This window comes from Dipodomys spectabilis, unplaced genomic scaffold (assembly GCF_019054845.1).
Source record: "Dipodomys spectabilis isolate Male_0828 unplaced genomic scaffold, ASM1905484v1 ptg000600l, whole genome shotgun sequence".
Classification (NCBI taxonomy): domain Eukaryota; kingdom Metazoa; phylum Chordata; class Mammalia; order Rodentia; family Heteromyidae; genus Dipodomys; species Dipodomys spectabilis.
The window spans coordinates 656,360-679,793 of record NW_024871277.1 but is presented as its reverse complement, the minus strand read 5'-3'; the positions used below and the strand labels follow the sequence as shown (position 1 = coordinate 679,793).

General features: G+C 43.3%; 1 protein-coding gene across 1 annotated transcript in view; it reads right to left on the bottom strand.

Moving 5' to 3' along the window:
- Me1 (malic enzyme 1) overlaps positions 1-23,434 on the bottom strand; it is a 103,713-nt gene that overhangs the window by 43,674 nt on the left and 36,605 nt on the right. Inside the window, exons 4-6 of the mRNA XM_042671136.1 lie at positions 18,322-18,397; positions 15,260-15,421; positions 8,858-8,961 (exon numbers count right to left, since the gene is read on the bottom strand). Coding sequence (XP_042527070.1) covers positions 8,858-8,961; positions 15,260-15,421; positions 18,322-18,397 — 342 coding nt within the window. The remainder of the gene's footprint in view (positions 1-8,857; positions 8,962-15,259; positions 15,422-18,321; positions 18,398-23,434) is intronic.

Below are 23,434 nucleotides of genomic sequence, written 5' to 3'. Positions count from 1 at the left end.
TAATATTAAATTAGTAACAAGTTTTAAGGTTAGAGGTAATATGGAGAAAAATAAACCAGAGAAAGGGACACCACTGCAGCAAGATGGAGTTTTGCAGGAGAAAAAGCTGAACTAGGAAAGGCAGGCCCAGAGGAAAGACTGGATCAGAGGAGGGAGGAAGAGAGGCATGGAGCATCATGGAGGAGAAGAAATAGCTTCAATGAATCTTGGCCTGGGCTTTCCTGGCTGGGTGGTGGTAGGAAGTTACTTAATCTCTCTGTGCTTCATTTTCCTTTCTGTGAGAATGGGTGAGTAATGATAGGAATCTCACAGAGGGGTCTTACAACTGATCTTGGTACCTATCTGAAAAATGTACTAGTTATTGTGGTAGTTATTTGTGTTATTTTATTTGTGGAAAGAGACCAGGTGATTTTTTTTTAATGTGTCATAGTCAAAGTGAGAAGAAATCATTCTTCTTTAGCTTTTAATCCACTGTGTTCTCTTGATAGCAACAGAGAAAGATCTGCTTCAAGTTTTGAAGACTGGAGTCTACTCACAGGAATGCACATGGAAGGTTAACTTGTTTATTGAGAGATCATTTTGAATGTTGAGAAACAATTCAAAGCCAAGGCAGCTGAGCATTTGTTTTAAAAAGTGCTCTTTAAGGGCCGGGATGTGGCTCAGTGGCAAAGCGCTTGCTCAGCAAGTGCAACGTCCTGGGTTTGATCCCCAGTACCAAAAAAGAAAAGACAAAAAAGAAAAAAGAGTTCCCTAAAAAAGAATTCTCTTTAGCATCTAACATTTATGCCGGCTAAGTTTCATGTTAAAGGTACACTTAAAAGCAAATTCTCTTGTGTTTATAATAGGAAAATATACAAACGATCAACTAAGGAGGTCAGATATTCTAAGGAAATTGAATTCTTATGAAACAGAATATTCCGAAAATGTGTTTATATTAGAAGTTAGACTCAGAGTGCTCATAGACTCAGAGTGCTCTCTGCAACAAAAACGGCCTTTATGAACTACATCATTGCCAGAACTTTTCCATTAAAACAGCTGTAAAAGAATTAACATCAAGTTACCCTGAAATTTACTTTAGATTACATTCTATATTAAATATGAAATATATATATATATGGCTAACATTTTACTTTCCATAAAATATTTTTCATGGAAATATTTATGCTTCAAAAATTAAGTAGATATACAATCACTCTGTGTTACTCATTTATGAAGCAATGTGAAGTTTGACCCTCTGAAAATCCATAGGGAACTGAAACACTCAAGGGTTCAGAATCACTTTTGGGCATTTTGGGCAGTTGTCTCCACATACACCCAGAAACTAAAATTTGTTCCGTATTAAATGTTCTTTATAAAATTTGTTCTGTATATGGAGAGGTGGGAGGTGGAAAGGCAGGAAGTTGAGGCATACACATTGAGTCGGAAGGAGATGTGCATGTAGGTAGAAGCCATTAAGGAAGGGGTAAGGGAGACCGGTCCTCACTGCGGTGGTGACAGACAGCAAATGGTAGGCTCAGGTCCCAGGAGTTGGGCCATGCTTGCCAAAGTGGATGAAAGAGATTACAGAGGAATTTCCAGGATGGATTTAGTAATTAATCTGGTTTTTTAAATATAAATACATGGTTTGGGGACAAACTACAAATTGTGAATAAGACTGAGTAGCAAAACACCACCTTGGAAACCATGCCTAGAGTTTTGTAATGACTCCAGCAATCCCTGTTCACTATAATTTAAATAACTACAGTCATTTAAATTTTTTAATTAAAAGGACAATAAGAAAAAAAGTTTCTCCAGCTGGAAAAAAAATCCATCCTATTAATTAATCACTCCTATGAATTAATGCAAAACCACAAAATAAAAAAATAAGCATTAAAAATATATAAATACATGGGACAACAGTGGAGATCACAGAAGATGCTAAACAATGATACCCGTCTTTCCTTTGGGATTCATCAGGTGATACTGATAAGAGAAAAAGGAGAGAATCAAAGTCGGTGTAGTTGAGTGGTGTGAATGGCTTATGTCAGCCTCCATCTTCTCGTTCTTGCAAGCATTCAGTTATTTTACGATGCACTATTTTTCCTCTGATAGTACTTTGTACTATGAATTTCCATTGAGGTTGACAATGCAATTAACATGTAGCGTAACAAATATAATGCAAGGCAAATCAAAACTGTAAAAATATTTTTTGTCTTTCAAGTTTCTGTGAAATAAAATTTTTAGAGCAACGGAAAACTAAAGTTCATGTAAAGCCAAAACAAAGGTATTTTAAATGCTGAACACGAAGTTTATTCCTCAAGTGTAATTATATGTCAAATGTAATTATAAAATGTGGCGATTAAACACGTTCTCTGCCTCACAGTGACGCATCATGCCATCACTGGATTCTGAGATCCAGACTAGCTCTGAATGTGGGCACAGGGTGCACATTCCCAACACTGCCACAGAACCCCAACTTTCAGGCTCTTTACCACTTAAGGAAAAAATCTCGACATTCTTAAATACACCTTCCATACATGCAGAGAAACACTTCAGACTAAACCTTAAACTGTCTAAATAATTAAAAATCAAATCTTTAGTTTACTATAGGTAAAGCCATGGATTTGGGAAATTATGTTTCTCTGGATTGTTAGGGCCTTGTAGCTTGATAAAGGTCAGATTTGATGTCTAAAGAATGGTTTCAACAGTAGTGACTTTATATCTACTTCTCAGTACAAAATAATGTGGTATAGTAAACAAACAAACAAAAATACTCCCTTGACAATGAAGTTCTGTGCCTTGCAGTACATTCTAGTAATGAAAACAGGTAATCATGGCAGAATACATTCACAAGACTCATGAAAACTGGACATAGCCAGTATAAACCCATGTTTCAGAATGCTGGAATTCATGTCATTGATTACAGTACTATAGGACCAGGCACAGAGAGCAGGAAAGTGTTACACCGCATCCAGACACAAACAGCAGATGGGACTTGCTGAAACTCTCTTACCCACAGCTAGACTGGGATAAAGACAAATCTAACATGTATTTACTCACCTCAAATGTGCTTTGGAAGATAAATACACACATACTAATACCTATCACTTGTAGTCCTTTTATGACCTACCTGTTGTGTTCACTGGCAAGGTGGAAAGATAGAAAGAGATGGCATAGCCTGGCACTGGTGGCTCACGCCTATAATCCTAGTTACTCAGGAGGCTGAGATCTGAGGACTGTGATTCTAAGCCAACCCAAGCAAGAAAGTCCATGAGACTCTTAGCTCAGATAAACTACTCAGAAAAAGCTGGAAGTGGCGCTGTGACTCAAGTAGTAGAATGCAGCCTTGAGCAAAAAAGCAGCTCAGGGATAGTACCTAGGACTTGAGTTCAAGCTCCATGATTGGAGAGAGAAGGGGGAAGAGGGACGGAGAGAGGAGGAAGGAAGGAAGGAAGGAAGGAAGGAAGGAAGGAAGGAAGGAAGGAAGGAAGGAAGGAAGGAAGGAAGGAAGGAAGGAAGGAAGGAAGGAAGGAAGGAAGGAAGGAAGGAAGGAAGGAAGGAAGGAAGGAAGGGAGGGAGGGAGGGAGCGAGCTGGCATTAGAAATAGCTATACAGAAACAATGAATCTGATCTTCCTTGGATAGGAGACTAGAAAAAAGAAAACCTCATATGCCTTGGTAATGCAATGGCCCACTTCCCACTGGGATGCTCTTTCCTCTATGTGTGGCTTTTTTACCTTTGGGCCACAAGGAAGAACAGCTGACCGTGTCCCATAGAGGTTTGTGGTTTCATCAAACTTTTAGGAAAACCAAACTAAATAAGCTAGCCACAATGTCCAGTGGTATACAAAAAGGCCTCAAATGTTTATAGATGAAACCACACAAGTATAGATGTGTCCTGCTAATCTGAAAAATGGAGCAGACATAAAGGCCGTGAGGTGGAAGAAGGTAACACAGTTCATCTTGAAATCAACCGCAATAGAACTGGCAGAAAGAAAAAATGGCCAGTGCCAGTGGTGAGGCCTGAAATCCTGGCTGCTCAGGAGGCGGAGATCTGAGGATGGTAGTTTGAAGTCAGCCAGGGAGGGCAATTCCAGGGGCCTCATCTCCAAATAACCACCAGAAAGCTGGAGTGGAGGTATGGCTCACATGATAAGAGCAACCAAAGCTGAGGGACAGTGCACCGGCCCTGAGTTCAAGCCCCAGGACTGGCACCCCCCAAATCCCAAAATGCAGAAGAAGGTTAAGAGGGGAGAAAATCAACCCTGTGAGTGTGAGGAACATCAATCAAGGTCACAAACTAATGACTTCTTCAGAAAAAAAAAAAAGACACTTAATAATTAACAAAAAACATTAAACCTGGCCAAGATAACTCTGGAGCCATGCAGATTACTTTCTTGAGTCCTGACAGGCAACCTCCAGAGCTCAGACCGCCTTCGAGCCGCTGGATGGCCTGGTCTGACTCAGGCACGCAGCCAAGGCTTTAGTTCAACAGGCACTCAGTGGCAGCAACAGCCACATAGGACCACAGGACACTCCACCACTGCTGCCCCCTACAGCCCCCATCTGACCACGCTCCACCCCTGCAGCCCCCATCTGACCACACTCCACCCCTGCAGCCCTCATCTGACCACGCTCCACCCCTGCAGCCCCCTGCAGCCCCCATCTGACCACACTCCACCCCTGCAGCCCTCATCTGACCACGCTCCACCCCTGCAGCCCCCTACAGCCCTCATCTGACTACAATCCACCCCCGCAGCCCCCTACAGCCCCCATCTGACCACACTCCACCCTTGCAGCCCTCACCTGACCACACTCCACCCCTACAGCCCTCATCTGACCACACTCCACCCCTGCAGCCCCCATCTGACCACGCTCCACCCCTGCAGCCCCCTGCAGCCCTCACCTGACCACATTCCACCCCTGTAGCTCCTGCTCAGCCTTGGATCAAGGCTATTGCTCTCAAATGTATCGGGACAGATCAAATAACATGTGTGCCGGCGGCCACGATCACAGTAGTATACCTTAATATTAAAATAACCATCTTTGTAGACACTAGTGCTTCCCTATAACTTTTTATTTTAACCATTTAAAGAGAAACAAGAAAATTTAAAATATAGTCTTGTCCGAAAGGATTTATTTCCCTTTCATTAGAAACGATTAGTAATCCTAGGCTGGTTCTAGCCAACATCTCAAGATACTATCAGAAAAAAAAAAAAAAAGCCAGCTACAGGCAAAAGACACTGAGCGTGTAGCTGAGAGCTAGGCTCCTATCGAACCAGCCCAGGCTGAGTTCAAACATCAGCACAAAACGGCAACAAAACCCAAAGATCAATGGCCGTAACAGGGCATAGTCATCTGGCGATGCCTTATGCTAGCTACCTTGGGCTGTACTGCTTAAGCCACGTCCCTGCCCACCTTTGCCCCAGTTATTTTTCTGATAGGCTCTTGGATTTTTGCCCAGAGCTAGTCTCAGTCCTCCTATTTATGGCCTCTCCCCACAGTGAGGCACAGGGGTGCACACAGCCACGCCTGGCTTAGCGATACAAATTGCTGATTGCTCTTGCTATTAAGTCACAATCTAAACCTTACCTAAGAGTTTACAGGCTAGAACATTTAAATTAAATAACAACTGCACCTACGCAATCTTAAACATAAGACCTTCTCAACTATTTCTATGAATAAGTATAGCTGAAGTATGATAACAAATAACTCAAGTATATGTTTAAAAGTAGCTCATGTTAACTGGCAAATATACTCTATTGAGAACTTGAATGATGAGAGATTTGATCAACTGCAAATATTATTCAAATGGATGAAAACTTCATTTTCTGCTGTTGGTACAACTTCTTAAAAATAAACACTATAAGGAGAAAACACAAGCAAGTATGTCTCCAGCTGCAGTTAATTCTAGGGATGAGATTATTTGTACAGAGAACTGAGCTACCCATGTGTTTTTAAGTAGTAATGGTTTCTGTGGCTATACAATAAAAAATGGTAGTCTGCCAGCTGGCGTGACAAAACTCCCTCGGAATATATTACTAAAATAATGGCAGAATTGTGGGAGTGAAGATGGCCCAAAATGCAACATGAGAAGCGAGGTGGCTTCCAGCTCACATGCAACTGCAGACCAAGTTCTAAGAAAGAGAAGTATCTCTGTTTTGGCATGAAATAAAAACGCAAGGGCTTCATCAAATTAAATCAACAAAAACACTTAAGAAATTTTAAAGCCATAGTGGAACTATCCTAACATCATCTATATCCCAGGGCTTCCTAGCTGATAGGAATGACCGTAAAAGAAAGATGAGCAGTGACATTAGAGAGCTTAGTTACATGGCAAGGTCGGAGGAGTGAGTGGCTTTTGAACTTGGGGCCTTGTGCTTGGTGAGCAGGAGTCTGCCCGTTAAGACTGTACCACTAGCCTTTTGTGTGTTTGTTTGTTTTGCTTCGGTTATTTTTGAGACAGGGTCTTATGATTGTGCCTGTTTTTGCTTTATTTTTTTATTTTTGGTGTTGGTAGCGGGGCTTGAACTCAAGACTTGGGTGCTATACCTTGGCTTTTTTCACTCAAGGTTAACCCTCCATACTGCTTAAGACCCAGCTCCACTTTTGGCTTTTGGGTAGTTAATTGGAGATAAGAGTCTCGTGATATTTCCTGTGTAGGCTGGCTTTGAACTGCGATCTTCAGATCTCAGCCTGCTGAGTGGCTAGGTGTGAGCCACCAGTGCCCAGCAAAAGGCAATTAAAAAAAAAGTGGGAAACTTTAGAACAAACTAGGAGACATGGAAGTACCTAAAGATCTTTATGAGACTTTATCAGAAATACAGACATTTCATGAATGTCATTTCAAATATAATACAACTAAACAAGAGGCAGAATATAATCAGGCTCTTAAAATAACAAAACAGCCAGGTGCTGGTGACTCATGTCTGTAATCCTGGCTACTCAGGAGGCTGAGATCTGAGGATCACAGTTTAAAGCCAACCAGCCTGGTCAGGGAAGTCTAATGAACCACCAGAAACCCAGAAGTAGTGCTGTGGCTTAAAATGGTAGAGTGCTAGCCTTGAGCTAAAGAACTCAGGGACAGCACCCAGGCCCTGAGTTCAAGTCCCATAACAACCTCTCTCCTTTAAAAAAAAAGTGGAAAGATGAATAGATAAATTATCGGTATCAAGACTGTGCAGATACAGACAGTAAGTACTATTTGCCCCTTTAGAAATGGCCAGCATGATGTCACATGACACCACAGAAGGTCGATGGGCCTCTCCCTGTACTCCACTGCTCTGCTCACACCCGTCAGATGGGCCATCGCCATAAGGACGCGCTCATTCACTGTCTACGGGGCCACAGCCCTTCCTGCCGTATGAATTACTAACAACAGAGGTCAGCTGAAATGAATGTCTGAAAACCTACTGTAGAGGAGGAAGGCTGACAGAAATAACTTTTTAAATAAGAATACTCTCAAGTAAGAAAAATATTTACTAGTGTGAAGACAACTACTGTAAGTCTAATATGAATGTTAGCAATATTGTTTATACTAGTGAGATACATTGTTTATTTTAATGTCAGAGTTTCCATCTGTCATATCGCATGTGCAACATCTTTACCAATTCAGAGTCCTTAAAAAACAGACCACTTCAGGAGTTGGTTTTTGTTTTTTACCAGGGCTTTTCATTGTGCTTTAAAAAAAAAAAAAAAAAAACCAAGCATCCCCAGATGCTGGGACTCAAACCCAGGTCCCAAGGATGTGAAGCTCATGCCCAGCTCCATATAAGGCATCCAACATGCTTTTGAGTCAGTGTTGTCACCATTTTCTCTGGCACTTTCTTAAGTCTAGATTAATCAATAAAATGATCAACAAAACCCTGGTTTGCCCATTCTTGTAGTGCACATTCTCTTCTTGCCATTGTGTTACCATTGGTGTTGAACTGGGCAGATGCGTGGCATGATGAGTAGTAAAATTAAAATAGGAAAGGAAAAGAAAATAATAGTGGGAGTCTCTGTTTGGAAGGAGAAAAGAAGGGAAACTTTTTTTTTTTTTGGTCCGGTTGTGGGACCTGAACTCTGGGCCTGAGCACTGTCCCTCAGCTCTTCAGCTCAAGGCTAGCGCTCTACCACTTGAGCCACAGCGCCACTTCTGGCTTTTTTCTTTTTGCTTATATGGTGCTGAGGAATCGAACCCAGGGCCTCATGCATGCAAGGCAAGCGCTCTACCTCTGAGCCAACTTCCCAGCCCAAGAAGGGAAACTTTTATAGTTGGTTCTTAGCCTAGAACCAAAGGCTAACTCGGTTCGATGAGAATATGGCACTACACTTTAAACAAATACTGTAATTAAATGGGAAGTTCGGGAACTGATTGGATTCCCTGGTTCTTGCTTTATTCTGGACCTTTGGACTTAGGACTTAGCCACTGATGCTAGTCCCTCCCTCCCTTTCCCTCGCCCTGCCCTCCTTCTTCTCTGAGCCCAGAAGTGTCAGAAAGTAGCACAGATGCCAAGACAAAGTGGTATCAGGAGCCAGGGAGGGGCGCAGATGCCAGCAAATGTTTAAAGGAACGGCCTCTGCCCCCCTGACCACAGCCATGCATCCCAACAGCCAGGACTCTCCAGAAATTCTCATACGAACCAGAGTCCTCAGGATGGCCACGGAGAACTCTTTGAGGGGCTGACATGTGACGAGGCTGCTTGGCCAGCCAGGGTCAGGAGCAGAGAGGACAGACAGACGCACACATGCACTTCCATTCACATTGTGTCTAACTATTAAACCATACTGTAGCAAAAGAGGAGGGTTGTTTTTTTTTTTTAAGTAATTATCTTGTTAGTGTATCTTTAGGTTGTTAAAGTTCAGCCCAAGAACAGAGGAAATAAAGATAGACGTACTTGGAAGAAACCGCCTCCATGAATTCATCCAAAAAGTTGTCGTAATCTGGGCCTCTCACTCTTTTCTGCCGGAGTCCAATGTACAGTGGATCTTTAAGTAATGCCTGTTGCAACAAGAGAGAAAGAACAGAGATAATCACAAGCAAGTTCTCCCTTAGCTCGTTTCTGTATCTATAGAAAAGGAACAAAAAACAAAAAATCCTTTTTTTTTTTTTTTTAAACTCAAGGTGTAGCCCAGGCTTGTCTCAAACTCAAGACTCTCCTGCCTCATTCTTCCCATTGGTCACCGGCATGTGCCACCATGGGAGGCAAAAGTCAATCCTGACAAAATGATTTACAGTTAACTCAGTTACTACTTAATGTCATTTATATTACATCTAGGGTGCATATATATACAAATATGCACACATGCAACATGTTATACACAGACATGTATAGTATATATAAGATAGCTATATTACCGTCAAAAATTCTGAATTATTTTGAGTAAAAGGAAAGGAATTATGATCTCTCAGTGGTGCTAATTAGAAAAACTATCAACTCAGATTTTACACATGAAAACATAATTAAGTCTAAAGTACTATATCAGCTTAGAAATGGAAAGGGTAATTCTCTTCTTTTTTCCACTTGCAAAAGCAAAATTTTCAGAAAGCATTTAGATTTTCTCTCTACTATAACTGATTTTAAAAAGAAAATTTTAACTTTGACAAGATTTTTATTTTTTTAAACTTTCCAGTTTCCTTCCTCTCTCCCTCCCTTCCTCCCTCATTTCTTCCCTTCCTTCCTTCCTCCCTCCCTCCCATCTCCCCTCTCCCTCCCTTTTTGAGGTAGCAGAGATTGAACTCAGCACCGTGTGCTTACCAGGCAGGTGCTCTTCCACTTAAGTCACACCCTAGGCCTTTTTGCTTTGGTTATTTTTGAGGTCTTGAACCAGCACTCTCCCTATCTCCACTTCCAACCAAGTTGCTGGGATTACAGGCATAAGCCACAGTGCCAGGCTTAAGGTGTTTCTTAAAACTGCTGTGTCTCAGACAATGTTATTCTGTTCAGGTTTTAATATATACAATTTGATATTATTTTAATACACCAGCTTGTGAGGTGTAACTTATTTATAAGAAAGAACCCCCATTCACAACAAAATCTTTTAGTAAACTGGAACAAAAATGTGCATAATCAACTCAGTAGAGGGGATCTGCACACAACCCACCGTTCCCATCATAGCTAGCAGTAGGGGGGGGAAAAGCAAAGCATAGACTGTCCTCCTCACCTCGGAGGCTGTCACCATGACGACCACACAGGAAGGAGAAAGTGGGAGGGAGTAGGAAGGGAAGATGAACCAAAGCCAAGAACAAAGGTCACACAACTGCCTTTACATACTTGTAGTGGATAGTTGAAAATGGAATAAATACATGCAACTCCATTCCTAACAGCCTTCCGAGTTTCCACACCCACCACCATAGTCTGTTCTGAAAAGGACTGTGAGAGCCGTCTGTGTCCAGCAGGGCTGACCACGCTGGGCACACACTGGGGCCTAAAAGGCCAGCGGGGCGCTTGGCTCCTAGGCGGAGGAGGACAGAGACACAGAAATGGAAAAGGCCACTCTGGACCCTAGACTGCCCACAGGCGGGAAGCAGCCAAAGAAAGGGAAGGAGAAGGGCACTTCGGAGGACAGAGCCAGGAGGTCAGGGCAGACCCCAAAACTAGCACAATGATCTTCGGAGACCCACCGAGGAAACAGAAGGAGCCCCAGAGACAAACGGGGCCTTGATCAAAGCAGGCAGTGGGAACTCCCAATGGCAGGGAATCAGAGCTGACTGACCTCCAGCACACAAGACCAAAACATTCCTGTAAAAGAGGAATCTGTACAGCTTTGGAGGTGTGGTGCTGTCAACCAGGTCCATGTGTCTGGATCATCTGAGAGTAGGGTTTACTACTCCCAGCCAATAGAAAGCCCAGCCATGTTCTCCCATTGTAAGTGTTCAATGGCCTTCTCATTCCTTGTGAAATTCTCTGGGTTACTTGTGTTCTGCATCATGAGGGGAGAAGCCTTCTAGCTAGTGAGATGTGAACATGGCAAGTCACAGAAGTATATTTCAGCTAAAATATAGTTTATGACCAAGTGTGGTAAAAACCAGCTACTCCTTAAGGCATTAAAAAAGAAAAAGGTTAAAAAAAATGTATTGGCAGGCTTCTGAGCTGCTGAGGTTGAAGTGCCAATATGCTACTGATGGCTGCCAACGTTAAAATACTTTCTCCCTGTCTGGAATATATTTAGACTTCTAAATGAATTAGAGAAAGAACACAGTTGAGGGAAAAATGTCACATTTTTCTCCCATTCTTTCCCATGCTAATGAAGTCTAGACTACCCAGAAGTCTAGCTACCATGTAAATTTCAACTTACAAAATTTATGAACAAGATAAGCTTTTGAATTGAATCAGAAACCTGTAACATTCCTTCAGTAAGTGTCCCTGCCAAAAAGGACTTCTTCAAAAATCTAACAAGATTAAGAAAAATAAGACAGGACTTAAAAACTGAGAGCATTCTTATAAATGCTGAAATATATATATATATATATATTATATATATATATAGTAATTCAATAAGATTACTCAATTTTTATAATGGCTTCACAGACTAAGCAGTCTGGCACCTGAGGAAGAAGTTTAATTAAGTAGAACAACTTTTTTGGCATGACTGGGGATTGAAGCCAATACACAGTGAACGTCAGGCAAGCAAGTTCTCTTCCATGTGAGCCATGAGCCCCGCTCCTGAGCATATAATAAAAGGAATGCTAGTCAACATACAGCATCAACACCCGCACCACACATTACACTGTAACAGCTCTGCTCACAAGGCCTGACTACAGAATCAGCCAGTGCTCCCATAACTGAGGAATGAGTAAAGAAGTATATATGCTGAAGACATAATGGATATTATGTGTGTATACACGATTTTATTCAGCCATGAAGCATAAACTTGTGTCATTTGCAAATGGACAGAACTGGAGAGCATCGTGTTTGGCAAAATAAGCCAAATTCAAAATGACACACATCAATCAACCATGTCTTCTATCACATATGGGATTTAGATCCAACACAAGGAAAAGTGACAAGAATGTACACTGGGGAGGAAGGGCAGAAGGGTGGAAGGAAAGGGTGCTGGGTAAATATGAATGAAGTAATTTATACACATGAATGAAAGCAGGACAACGAGACCCATTGAAAATTGTCTAAAAGAGGCAGAAGCAAGGAGGGAGTAGGGGGTGGATTGGATCGAGCTACATTCTAGGGCAGTCTTATACTCGCGCTTCTCTTTTCCGTTGGCCCCTACTTCAGCCCTGTTCTTGCTAGCGCTTCCACCGGTGAGACTCTTGTGAGAACCTGGAACGCCCCCCACATGTGGACCAGGGACAGTGACAAAACCCAGCCAGCGGGAGCAAGGAGTTTAGTCTCACAGGTGTGGAAGGCATCTGTTGAGCTCTGGAGCTGCCTTTCTCTCCATCTCTGTTTTTGTCTGACTTCTTTTGTGGGTAATTAACCTTTTGTGTGCCTCCTAAGATGGCGGGGCACTGGTGGTGTTGATGGAGACATAAGTCTGCCCCTTTCCCCAGGCGCGCGTGCCTCCTGCCTGTGATCTACCCAGGAGGCTGAGATATCAGGACCATGGTTCAAAGCCAGTCTTGACAGGAAAGTCCTTACGACTCTTATCTCCAATTAACCACCAAAAAGCCAGAAATGGCAGAGTGCTAGCTTTAAGTGAAAAAACTCAACAGTGCCCAGGCCTGAGTTCAAGACCTAGGACTGGCTGGCGTGCGCACGCGCACGCGCACACACACACACACACACACACACACACAAGAATGGATATCCTGGGCCTATTCTCTTTGTTCCCTGTTTGTTTTAAAGGTACCTAGGCAACTGGACCCCCCAGCCTGCCTAGAGGGTCGGCAGCCTCAGAGGTGGAGGGTCGGGAAGATGCAGTAATTAAGGTAGGACGCTCTCAGCCAGATCACTACCTGTTTCTTAATCCTTAATATGGAAGGAGATTTAAGGGTACTGGGTTCAGGGTTCATATGAAAGGAACTCAGAAGGGCGGGGTGTCTCTGGGGCCTCCAAAGCATCAAGGTAGCTGGGAACCTCTCCATTTTCTTGCACTCTCTTCCTTCTTTCCCTCAAGGCATAAAGGAAATGAAGATGGGAACTGTGGTTAGCAAACCAGGGGACCTGTGCACACATGAGGGACTTCCAGGAAAAGAAATGCGTCACATGGATTCAGTATGTCAGATGATGGAAAATCCGAGCTCTAAGTGGGAGCGTTGATTTTAATACTATTCTCCGGCGAGATTTATTGTGTAAATGCCAGCAAGAGCAATCTCAAATTCCATAAATCCAGCTTTTTTTCTGATGGCAGAAATATTACATTGCAAAGAAGACTCTGGAATCCTTTTCAGAGGGTGCTGGGAAATTGTTAGATGGATGTACTATCACTGCCATTACTTTTTACCTCAGATGGCAGGTCTTGAGATGTTCTGTTCTCAGTCTGGTGAATTCTAACACTCTACCACTTGGGCCACACCTCCAGCCCTTTTTTTGGCTTGTTTTTCTAAGAGGGTTTTGCTTTTGCCTGGGTTAACAGTCTAGTTAGTGATCCTCCTAACTGAGCCACTGAGATCTTCTCAACAGATTATGGCCTTTGAACAAGGCACTGATTGATTCCTCAATACTAACTGTATCCTGCCCCTACCCCTGCCCCTAACCCAGTGAATGACAGCACAGAATTCCCAGTCCACACAAACCGAGAGGCGACTGAAGTTCAGCTCACATTGTAGCATCCCATTTGAAATGTTTGGGCTGTAGTGTATATGTTTGACTAGATCAGGATCCTTAAAGGGGAAAGAACCACCTTATGTTCAGCACCTGTCATTGGTTTAGAAAACAAAACTTAGACTGTTTAAAATGTCACAGAAGAAGAAATTTGGAGGTGAATGGCAGAATGAGACACCGAGTACATCTCTACAAGGCAATGTGTTTCATTAAGAAAAAAGCAGCAATGAAAAACTCTAAGACAGCTGGTCAACTTGACAATTTTAAGGCCTATATGCTGAGTCATTGTTTCCTACAACTAATACAATCTGTGACTGGACTCAGCAGCTCCTGCCTGTAATCCCAGCTGCTCAGGAAACAGAGATCTGAGACTCACAGTTTGAAGCCAGAGGGAGCAGAAAAGTCTGTGAGGCTCTTATGACCTATCAACCACCAAAAAACCAGAAGTACAGCTATGGCTCAGTGGTAGAGCACTAGCATTGATCACAGAAGCTCAGGGACAGCACCCAGGCCCCAAGTTCAAACCCCAAGACCAGTACCCCCCCAAAAAAAATTCACCGGTGCACAACTTTTTCCACCCCTACATTAAACTGACAATCTCTCAGAAGAGGCCCAGGTTTAAAGCTGAATTGTTGAAAAAGATTTACATGCTGGGCTGGGAAGGTGGCTCAGTGGTAGAGTGCTTGCCTTGCATGCATAAGGCCCTGGGTTCGATTCCTCAGCACCACATAAACAGAAAAAGCCAGAAGTGGCGCTGTGGCTCAAGCAGTAGAGCGCTCGCCTTGAGCTGAAGAGCTGAGGGACAGCATCCAGGCCCAGAGTTCAGGCCCCCACGACCAGCAAAAAAAAAAAAAAAAAAGATTTACATGCTGATCTGATGACTCTTCATTCCTAGGATTTGCAAGGTGTATTATTGAATTTGTGACATCTTTTTTTAACTGATTTGACATCGAGGTAACTTATCATGAAACAATGTTTTAAAATAAATGAAAAATGAAGAAGTTTTCATGCTCAATGTACCTATGACTTATTTAGAAGAACTGTTTAAAAAAATCAGCCTTGATCATTTCGGAACCATTTCTATCAATACTGATCAGGAAAAAAACATGAGACACACACAGGCCCTGAGCTCAAGCCCAAGTATAGGGGCTTGAAAAGAAAAGAAACATAATCACATTACAGAGGAGAGCAATGAGAACAGAGAACATCATGTTTAGTGGGGTTGGGTAGCACACACCTGTAACCTCAGTTACTTAGAAGGTGGTTGGCAGGAAGATCAACTAGGGTGAAGTTAGCCAGCCCTATCTCAAAAAGAAAATAAATATTGAAAGAAATTAAATAAAATACACAACCAAAAAGGGCTGGGTGGAGAGTGCTTGCCCAGCATGGGCAAGGCCGGGCTGATTAATTAATTAACTAATAATGTTCTTATCAAAGTTGGAGAGAGATGTGTGTGAGAGAGAGACACACACACACAGAAAAGAACAAACTCTAGGGAAGTTCACGGAATAACTTAGAGACACGGGTGAGCACGCCAGCATGGGTGGTGGTGTTCAGAGGCATCCGGGACACACTCACCTCGTTCTGTGTGCCCACGTCCAGCAGCACGGGCAGGCACTGCTGCGGGTTGACACCCCCGCAGGCTGTGTACAGTGCCAGCTTGCCCACGGGGATGCCCATGCCGTTGCAGCCCAGGTCACCCAGGCCCAGGATGCGCTCCCCGTCCGTCACCACCACAGCCTGCAAAAGAACACAACCGCCCGTGTGGATGGCACGCACACGCTCAGACCCGGCTTCCCGGGCTCCAGGCTGCAGCTCGTTAACGCGCATGCAACTGAAATACCAGGCCGCCAGACAACACAGCGAGAACATCTTTGGGAAAGACTGTATACTGGTTGTTGTAGAAGAATGGGGAAAAAGAAGTAGATTTATATAATATATATTTTACGTATTACACTTATTTAACGTATTCTTTTGTGCTGGCCCTGAGCGTTTTTTGCCCAAGGCTAGCACTATACCACTTGAGCCACAGCTTCACTTCTGGCTTTTCGCTGGTTAACTGGAGATGAGAGGCTCATGGACTTTGCTGTCTGAGCTGGCTTTGAGCCTTGATTCTTGGTTCTCAGCCACCTGAGTAGCTAGGATTACGGGCATGATCCACCAGCACCTGGAGGTTTATATATTTTAATGATGAGCTCTACATGCTTAATTAGGTCACTGTCAAAAGAAGAACGTGAACACATAAAGATTCAAACAGCTCAAAACCTTAGTCTTCAATCCAGGTGGGCAAAAGGGAAATAAGAGCTCATGCTGGGAACCAAAGAAGCATCAGGTGGCTTGAGTGCACTCACCTGGCCCTGAGATCCCGCATGGATGGCAGTAGCCGCAGGACTGGCAGACTGAGGGCCTCTGCTCTCTAACTCCTGCAATCTCCTGGTCCTGTCTCACTCTTGGATACTTAGCACTGCTTCTACCACCATCATCTGCTACCTGCTCATCTTCCACTACACTTCACAGATTTGTGTGGCCTCTTTCATTTTTTGCACGGGAAGCAGTACTGGCATTTTTGAACTCAGCTCCTCGCACTTGTTAGGCAAGTGCTCTACCACTCAGCCATGCCTCCAGAACCCTCCCTTTTTTTTGCTTTTATTTTTCAGAATGAGTCTCATGCTTTTTACTCAAACATGACTTGGGCAATGTTTCCACTTGCCAAGTTGTTGGGCTTACAGCCCTGAGCCACTACTCTTACCCTATTTAGCTGATTTCTAACCACCCTGAATAATTACAAAGCCTATTATTTCAATCATGCAGAGATTTTAGCCTTAATTGTAACTGTCTAATAATCCGATCTATTGCACATGGTTTTGACTAAGCATAGTCAAAAATGGAATACATTTTTCTTAAATCAAAATGCTTCACAACAGCAATTTCAAGTTCTTCTGCACACATCACTCTGCTCAACTGATGTGGTCAAACTCAGCCAGTTCTACTATTGTCTTGTGTGTTCAAATCCTATGTGATCTGCTAAAAATCTACCCTTAGTTTCATGAAAATATGCCTCCCCAAAATGAATGGTGCTCAAAAAGCAAGCTAAAAAGGGGACATTCATGTGTGTGCTTTAAACAACACTGTGAAATGTTTAGATTCGTTGAGAGGAAGCCCATCTCAGGTGGAAGCTAGGTGGCTTTATCTGGAAATGAATTGAGCCCCCACCCTGCAGGACTGTGCTACTCTACGTGTTCTGAGAGTCCAGGTTTTACCCTGTGGAGCCTCATGGAATGTGGACTGCCAGGGTCCGCTATACACTTGAGCATCATTGTTAGAACCAATGCATCTGACATCTTCATTCTGTGATTCACAGTCCCTTTGTGAGTTGATGAGAAACAACTTAGCAGATGATCTACAAAGTGCTGCGACTCAAACAATCCATGGGATGATAGCAGCTCTTTGGCCTTGGATAGAGCTGTGAATTTAAGTGTGCTTCTTGTAAAAAAGAGGCTAATAACTATCCTTTTCAGAGTTGCTGGATCAAACTAGGAATCCACCGTGTATTGCTTACTACCAGATATTGGCACCTTGCACATGGTAAATGAGAGATAAATACTAGTCAGCTGGGTAAATCCACTATTCCATGAAGTGAACTTATGCTGTACTTGATACCTGGCACGTTTCAAAGTCTACAGTCAATTGTGGCTGCTAATACTATCACCATCACTTCCCAGATCTAATGTGCACAGGCGCACAGGGCTTTAGAAGGCAGATCGGGAGCAGATCCATTCTGCTCCTCTGATGCCACAGAATAGGAAATGGAGATCAGAAAGCTGAAATCATTCATCTAATGGTGAGTGATGTACTTAATATCAAAGAGGAGAACCTGGCTACGTTAACTGAGTCAAGCACTCTACAGCATGCATACCGCTGAAGGTACAGGGGCTTGAAGTCAAGGCCTCAGACTCGCTCATGACTTTTTTTTTTTTCTCACAGCTGGTGCTTTCCCACTGGAACCACACCTCCACTTCTGATTTTTGCTGATTATCTGGAGATAAGAGTCTTTTGGATTTGTCTGCCAAGGCTGGCTTTGAACCTAGATTGTTAGATCCTAGCATCCTAAGTAGCTAAGAATATAGGCAAGAGTCACAAACACCCAGCTATTTTAAAACACATTTTTGAGATCTTTTCCTTTAATTTTCTGATTACCTATATTATAAAGCTCTTTAAAACTTGCCTTGAAAGTAAATTTAGTTGGAAGGCTGAGAATGAGAAGATCATGGTTCGAGGCCAGAGTAGAAAAGTCTGGAAGGTGGCTCAGTGATAGAGTGCTTGCCTAGCATGCATGAAGCCCTGGGTTTGATTCCTCAGCACCACATAAACAGAAAAAAACAGAAGTGGTGCTGTGGTTCAAGTGGCAGAGTGCTATCCTTGAGCAAAAGAAGCTCAGGGACAGTGCCCAGGCTCTGAGTTCAAGCCCCAGGACAGGCAAAAACTAAATTAATAATAATACATTATGAAAAAACAGGCACTTTTCACTGGAAAGACTAGTGAATGCTGCTTGCTCTATTAAGAATCATCGCTGTGATTTAAACTGTTCCATGGGACAGAAGGACAAGAGATGGCCTCCGTGGAGCTGGGCGCCGCCTCACCTTGATGACGTCTTCCGGCCAGGCGTTGAGAACCGAAGCAATGTGACCCTGGTCATGAATGCTGATGAAGAGGCCTCTGTGGAGAGAAGGGAGGCGTTGTCATTCACTTCCCACCTTCAAATTCACAAACACTTACTTGTTCTCTTATTTGGTTTTCTTGGTGCCAGTCCTGGGGCTTGAACTCGGGGCCTGGGTGTTGTCCCTGAGCTTTCTTTACTCAAGACTAGCACTCTACCACTTGAGCCACAGCTTCTCTTCTGGCTTTTCAGTGGTTAATTGGAGGTTAAGAGGCTCAGGGACTTTCCTTTTTAACTGCAACCCTCAAATCTCAGTCTCCTAAATGCTAGGATTGTAGTTGTGCGTCACCAGCACGCAGCTACATTTACTTATTTCAAAATAATATTAATATACCTCTATGGTTACTAAACTGGGAAAAACCATTTCCTTACATAAAGGTTAGGACTCCTCCAGGGAATGAAGAAATGAAACAATGCATTGACATCCACAGTGAAGATCAGCTTATTTTTATGTTAGGTAGTTTAAAATAATATGAGTAATGAACTCACTATTTTTAAAGATGGACTATAAAGAACCTTACAACTCCTTTCATAGTCACCTACTCTTGGATTAAATGAGATAATGTATGTGAAAGCACTGTGAAAACTGAGCAGATGAGCCCAGGAGTGGGCACTGTATGCAGCAGAACACAGAAAATGAGTGCATCCTTTGGGAGGAGTTCACTAGGTTTTGTTTTGTTTTGTTTTGAACCTGTGGCTCAAGCTGTTTACTCCAATTCTATTAATTAAACTCAACTGATGTCTTTAACACATCTGCCTACTCCATTTCTTACAAAAGCCTAACGAGTAACTTTATACCTTAAAAAAATTAAATACTTTAAATCTTCACATAAAATTTGTTGGTGGTTTTTGTTTTTCCCAGTACTGGGGCTTGAACTCAGGGCGCCCTGGTGCTCGAGGCTAGGGCTCCACCACTTGAGGCACAGCTCCACATCTAGCTTTTGAGTGGTTCATTGGAGATAAGAATCTCATCATGGACTTTTCTGCCCAGACTGGCTTTGAATGGTGATGCTCAGCTCTCAGCCTCCTGAGTAGCTAGGATGACAGCTAGCTGGCCAGAGTGGAAGTCTGGAAGATGGCCTGTCCAGGTTTTTGTTTGTTTGTTTGGGAGTTGTTTTTTTTTTTTTTTTGGTACAGGAGATTGAACCCAGGACATTGCCTTTGATAGGCAAAAGCTTTGCCTATCAAAGTCCCACGTAAAAGTTTCATTTTAGCATTGTTATAACTCAAAAAGTCCACATATAACAAAAGTCTAGCTTGATGAACTATTATACTCACCTTCCCATGTCATATCAATTTAAACAGAGAATCTTGCCAGTTACCTAGAACCCAGAAATGTCTTATTCCCTCCTAAGAGTCATCTGACTTCTATCATGTCACTTCTTTTCCAGGTATTTATCATTTGATTACCCAAATCTGACACTATCCCTAGGTGCTCTTCTGTGTCATTCGGTCAGTTTTCAACTCTCATCTTAGTTGACTTCTCAACTATATTGCCCATTGTTGACCTGGCCTCTCAAAGTGGTCCTCCTCTTCTTCCTCCCTTCTCCCCCACCCCCTCCTCCTCCTCTTCCTCCTTCTCCTCCATGATAAACCTCATCAACACCAAGCTCATGACACTGATCCCCAACTTCGTGATCACCCCTGGGCCCCAAAACACATTTCCCTTTCCCTTTTCCCTTCCTCCCTTCCTTTCCTTTCCTTCTTTCCTTCCTCCCTCCCTTCCTCCTTCCTTCTTCCTTTCTTTCCTTCCCCTCTCCCTCCCCCTTCCTTCCTTCCTTCTTTCCTCCTTTCCTTCCTTCTTTCCTTCCTTCCCTCCCTCCCTTCTTTCCTTCCTTCCTTCTCTCCCTCCCTCTCTCTCTTCCTTTCCTCCCTCCCTTCTTTCCTGCCCTCCCCACCTCCCTCTCTCTCTTTCTTTTTTATCATTCAGGCTTCAGTTCCTTAAATCCTTAAACAGGACTTCTCTAACATTGTCATCTTCATGTTTATAGAGCTATGGAAAATTACTCTATTTACCTGTCCACTCTTCAGTACAGATGCACACACAAAGCATGATTTTGCTCACATTTTGTAACCCCACGCCTGTCCATGTTCTAGCATGGGAGAACTTTTTACATATTTTTGCCTGAGCTGGTCTTGCTCCAGGATCCTCCCAACCTCTGCTCCCAAGAAGCTAGGATGGCAGACTGAAGCTATTACACACAGCTTCCTCGCGACATATGAAAGAAATAACGGCACATTATGCACGATGTTCTTGGCAATATATGATGAGCAATATTGGCAATAGGCTATCGAAGGATATCTGAGGAAATGGTGAGTTAGCCAAGGTTTTCCAAGTATCTAGTCTCAGGAGACAGAATCATGTTTAGATGAATGACAATGAATAGTGCCAAAGATCAACGCTAATTTTGGCAAGATTTATTACAAGCAGATCTGAGCTCAGCTTCTATGGAGGCGCCATTTGGCTACCTTGCATCTCCTAGACTGAGGAGAGATTCATTCATGACAAACGCCTGTTCTTCAAAAGAGCTCAGTGGAGGGCTAGTCTGTAATGTCACGCACCTGAACTCACACTGAGGGGAATTTGCACACTTACTGGAATGTCTCCCTGATTAGAAATATAATGAGATTTCAAGTGTCTTAGCATAGAAGTGGCTCACATTTTTTAAATCTAGAATTAGAGATGAAACATTAACACACACACACACACACACACACACACACACACATACACACACGACTGAACAAAAATTTACACACAAAAAAGTTACATGCCAGGCATGGGTGGCTCATGCCTATAGTCCTAGCTACTCAGAAGCTAAGATCTGAGGATCATGTTTGGAAGCCACCATGGTAATATTTGAAGTGTATTACATAGCCCATTGAAAAGCCTTATATTATGTTTATTTCATGTGAGAATTAGGACAATATCAAAATGTGGATCTTTTTTTTTCTTATATTGTAGTTCAAACTTTTCTCATAACCTCTACACTCTATTTCATTCTCAAAACAGATTTGGAAGATAATGTTCATCTTTCTTCATGCTGTCTCCATAACACTACCAACACGTTTTATAACAAAAGCAAATTCACTGAATAACACAGAACATTCTATTGTAACCAAAATTATTTCCACTTCGAAATGAGTTTTTAAGCCTTCTCCTGGGACCGTGGAGAAGGCAGTGGGTCTTCAGTGTTCTGTAACAACGCTCCCTTTCCCTACCCAAGCTGACTCCACTATATTCTGAAATTAAAAATGATGCCAGCGGCACCAAAGGGCACCAGCAGCTCACACCTGTCATCCTAGCTACTCAAGACGCTGAGATCTGAGGACCATGGTTCAAAGCCAGCCTGGGCAAGAAAGTTCTTGAAATCCTATCTCCAATTCAACACCAAAAAAAAAAAAAAAAACCCAAAAAAACAAAAAACAAAAACCAGAAATGGAACTGTGGCTCAGGTGGTAGAGCACTAGCCTTGTGCACAAAAGCTCAGGGACAGTGCCCAGGCACCAAGTTCAAACCCCAGGGACCAACACACACATATACAAACACACTTCATATTTTTCACAAAATGTGGATATTACTGAGGCCTGGGAGTAGAGCTAATGTTTAGTTATACCAAAGCATCTGCACTGGCAGGACAGGTGATCTGGAGGGTCTCCATCTAAAATGGTTTCAGTTACAATTTTTTGGCATTATGATTGTGGGAAAGCTGTACATCCAGTGGTGAACTCTGATTGGCTCCTGAGCTAGCTGTGTGGCATGACACTCTGGCTAAGATGGCAGCAACAGACAGCCCAGCACCCAGCAGCAGGAGGGCATCCAATGCAACGCACTGCATCACGACACTAGGAAACATGGTAGGTGTAAGAAAGGATTCATCAAACCAAGGGCCTCTAACATGCTAAGCAAGCACTCTATGCCTGAACTGCATCCATAACCTCAATACTGCATGCATGTATCTTCCAATGGTCCTATTTTATAAAAGATAAGTGGTCTGGAATTCTATGTGAATACATGTTTGTGGTGTTGTTCCAGATTCCTAAATGGAGAGAACAGTGTCTGTCTGTCTGTCTGTCTGTCTGTCTGTCTGTCTGTCTGTCTGTCTATCTATCTATCTATCTATCTATCTATCTATCTGTCTGTCTGTCTGTCTGTTGCTGATCCTGGGCACCAGCCCTGAGCCTCAGTGCTCAAGGCTAGCTAGTGCTTTACCATTTGAGCCGCAGCCCCACTATCAATTTTGTTGGTAGTTCAGTGGAGATAAGTCTCACAGACTTTTCTACCAGGGCTGACTTCCAAATTTGAAGCATGATCCTCAGATCTCAGCCTCCTGATTACAGGCATGAGCCACCAGTGCCTGGCTCCGGAGACAGTTTATCCATTCTGTCAACAACTTCACTCTCACCTATTTCTCTTTCATCTGACCCTGTCTGAAAACCTCCAAATCTGTGTAGATTTGCTTTCTCCTGTCTTTGGCCTCTGCAGCAGAGTGGTGCTCCAGACAGGCCCTCAAGCATGGGCTGGTCCACACAACTGCCGTGCACGCCTGGTCCTCACAACTCAACATGTCTTCCCCAAGTGCCTCCTACCCGCCACTCTCAGACCACCGCAAGAGCTGTTTTGTGTTCCCCACCCCGGCTCGCAGCCTCCTCCTCGCAGTGAATCAGTGCACTTTTACTCACCCCACAGAGAAAACAAGGACTCCAACTGTAAGCCAGCCCTGTGAACATCCTCCCTCTGCACCTGCTCTGCCTGGACAGTGCTCCCGCCCCACACTGCCACTTCCGGCTCCTCTTCGGCCTGCGGACACAGGCAGGCTCAGGTGTCTCATGCTTCTCTTTTCTGGAATGTTAAAGGCTCATGGCCTTAGACTTTTTCTAAGTTCCCACAGTCTCCGTCTCCACTTGCGTTGTTTCTCTGCTTTGTCTTTAGGGCCCACAGTGGGTCCCCCCCTGGCTCCTAGCATTTGATCAATTCATCCAGCCTGAGAACTCTTTCATTTCCAACTCTGAGCAATCATTTAGAGATTCACTTA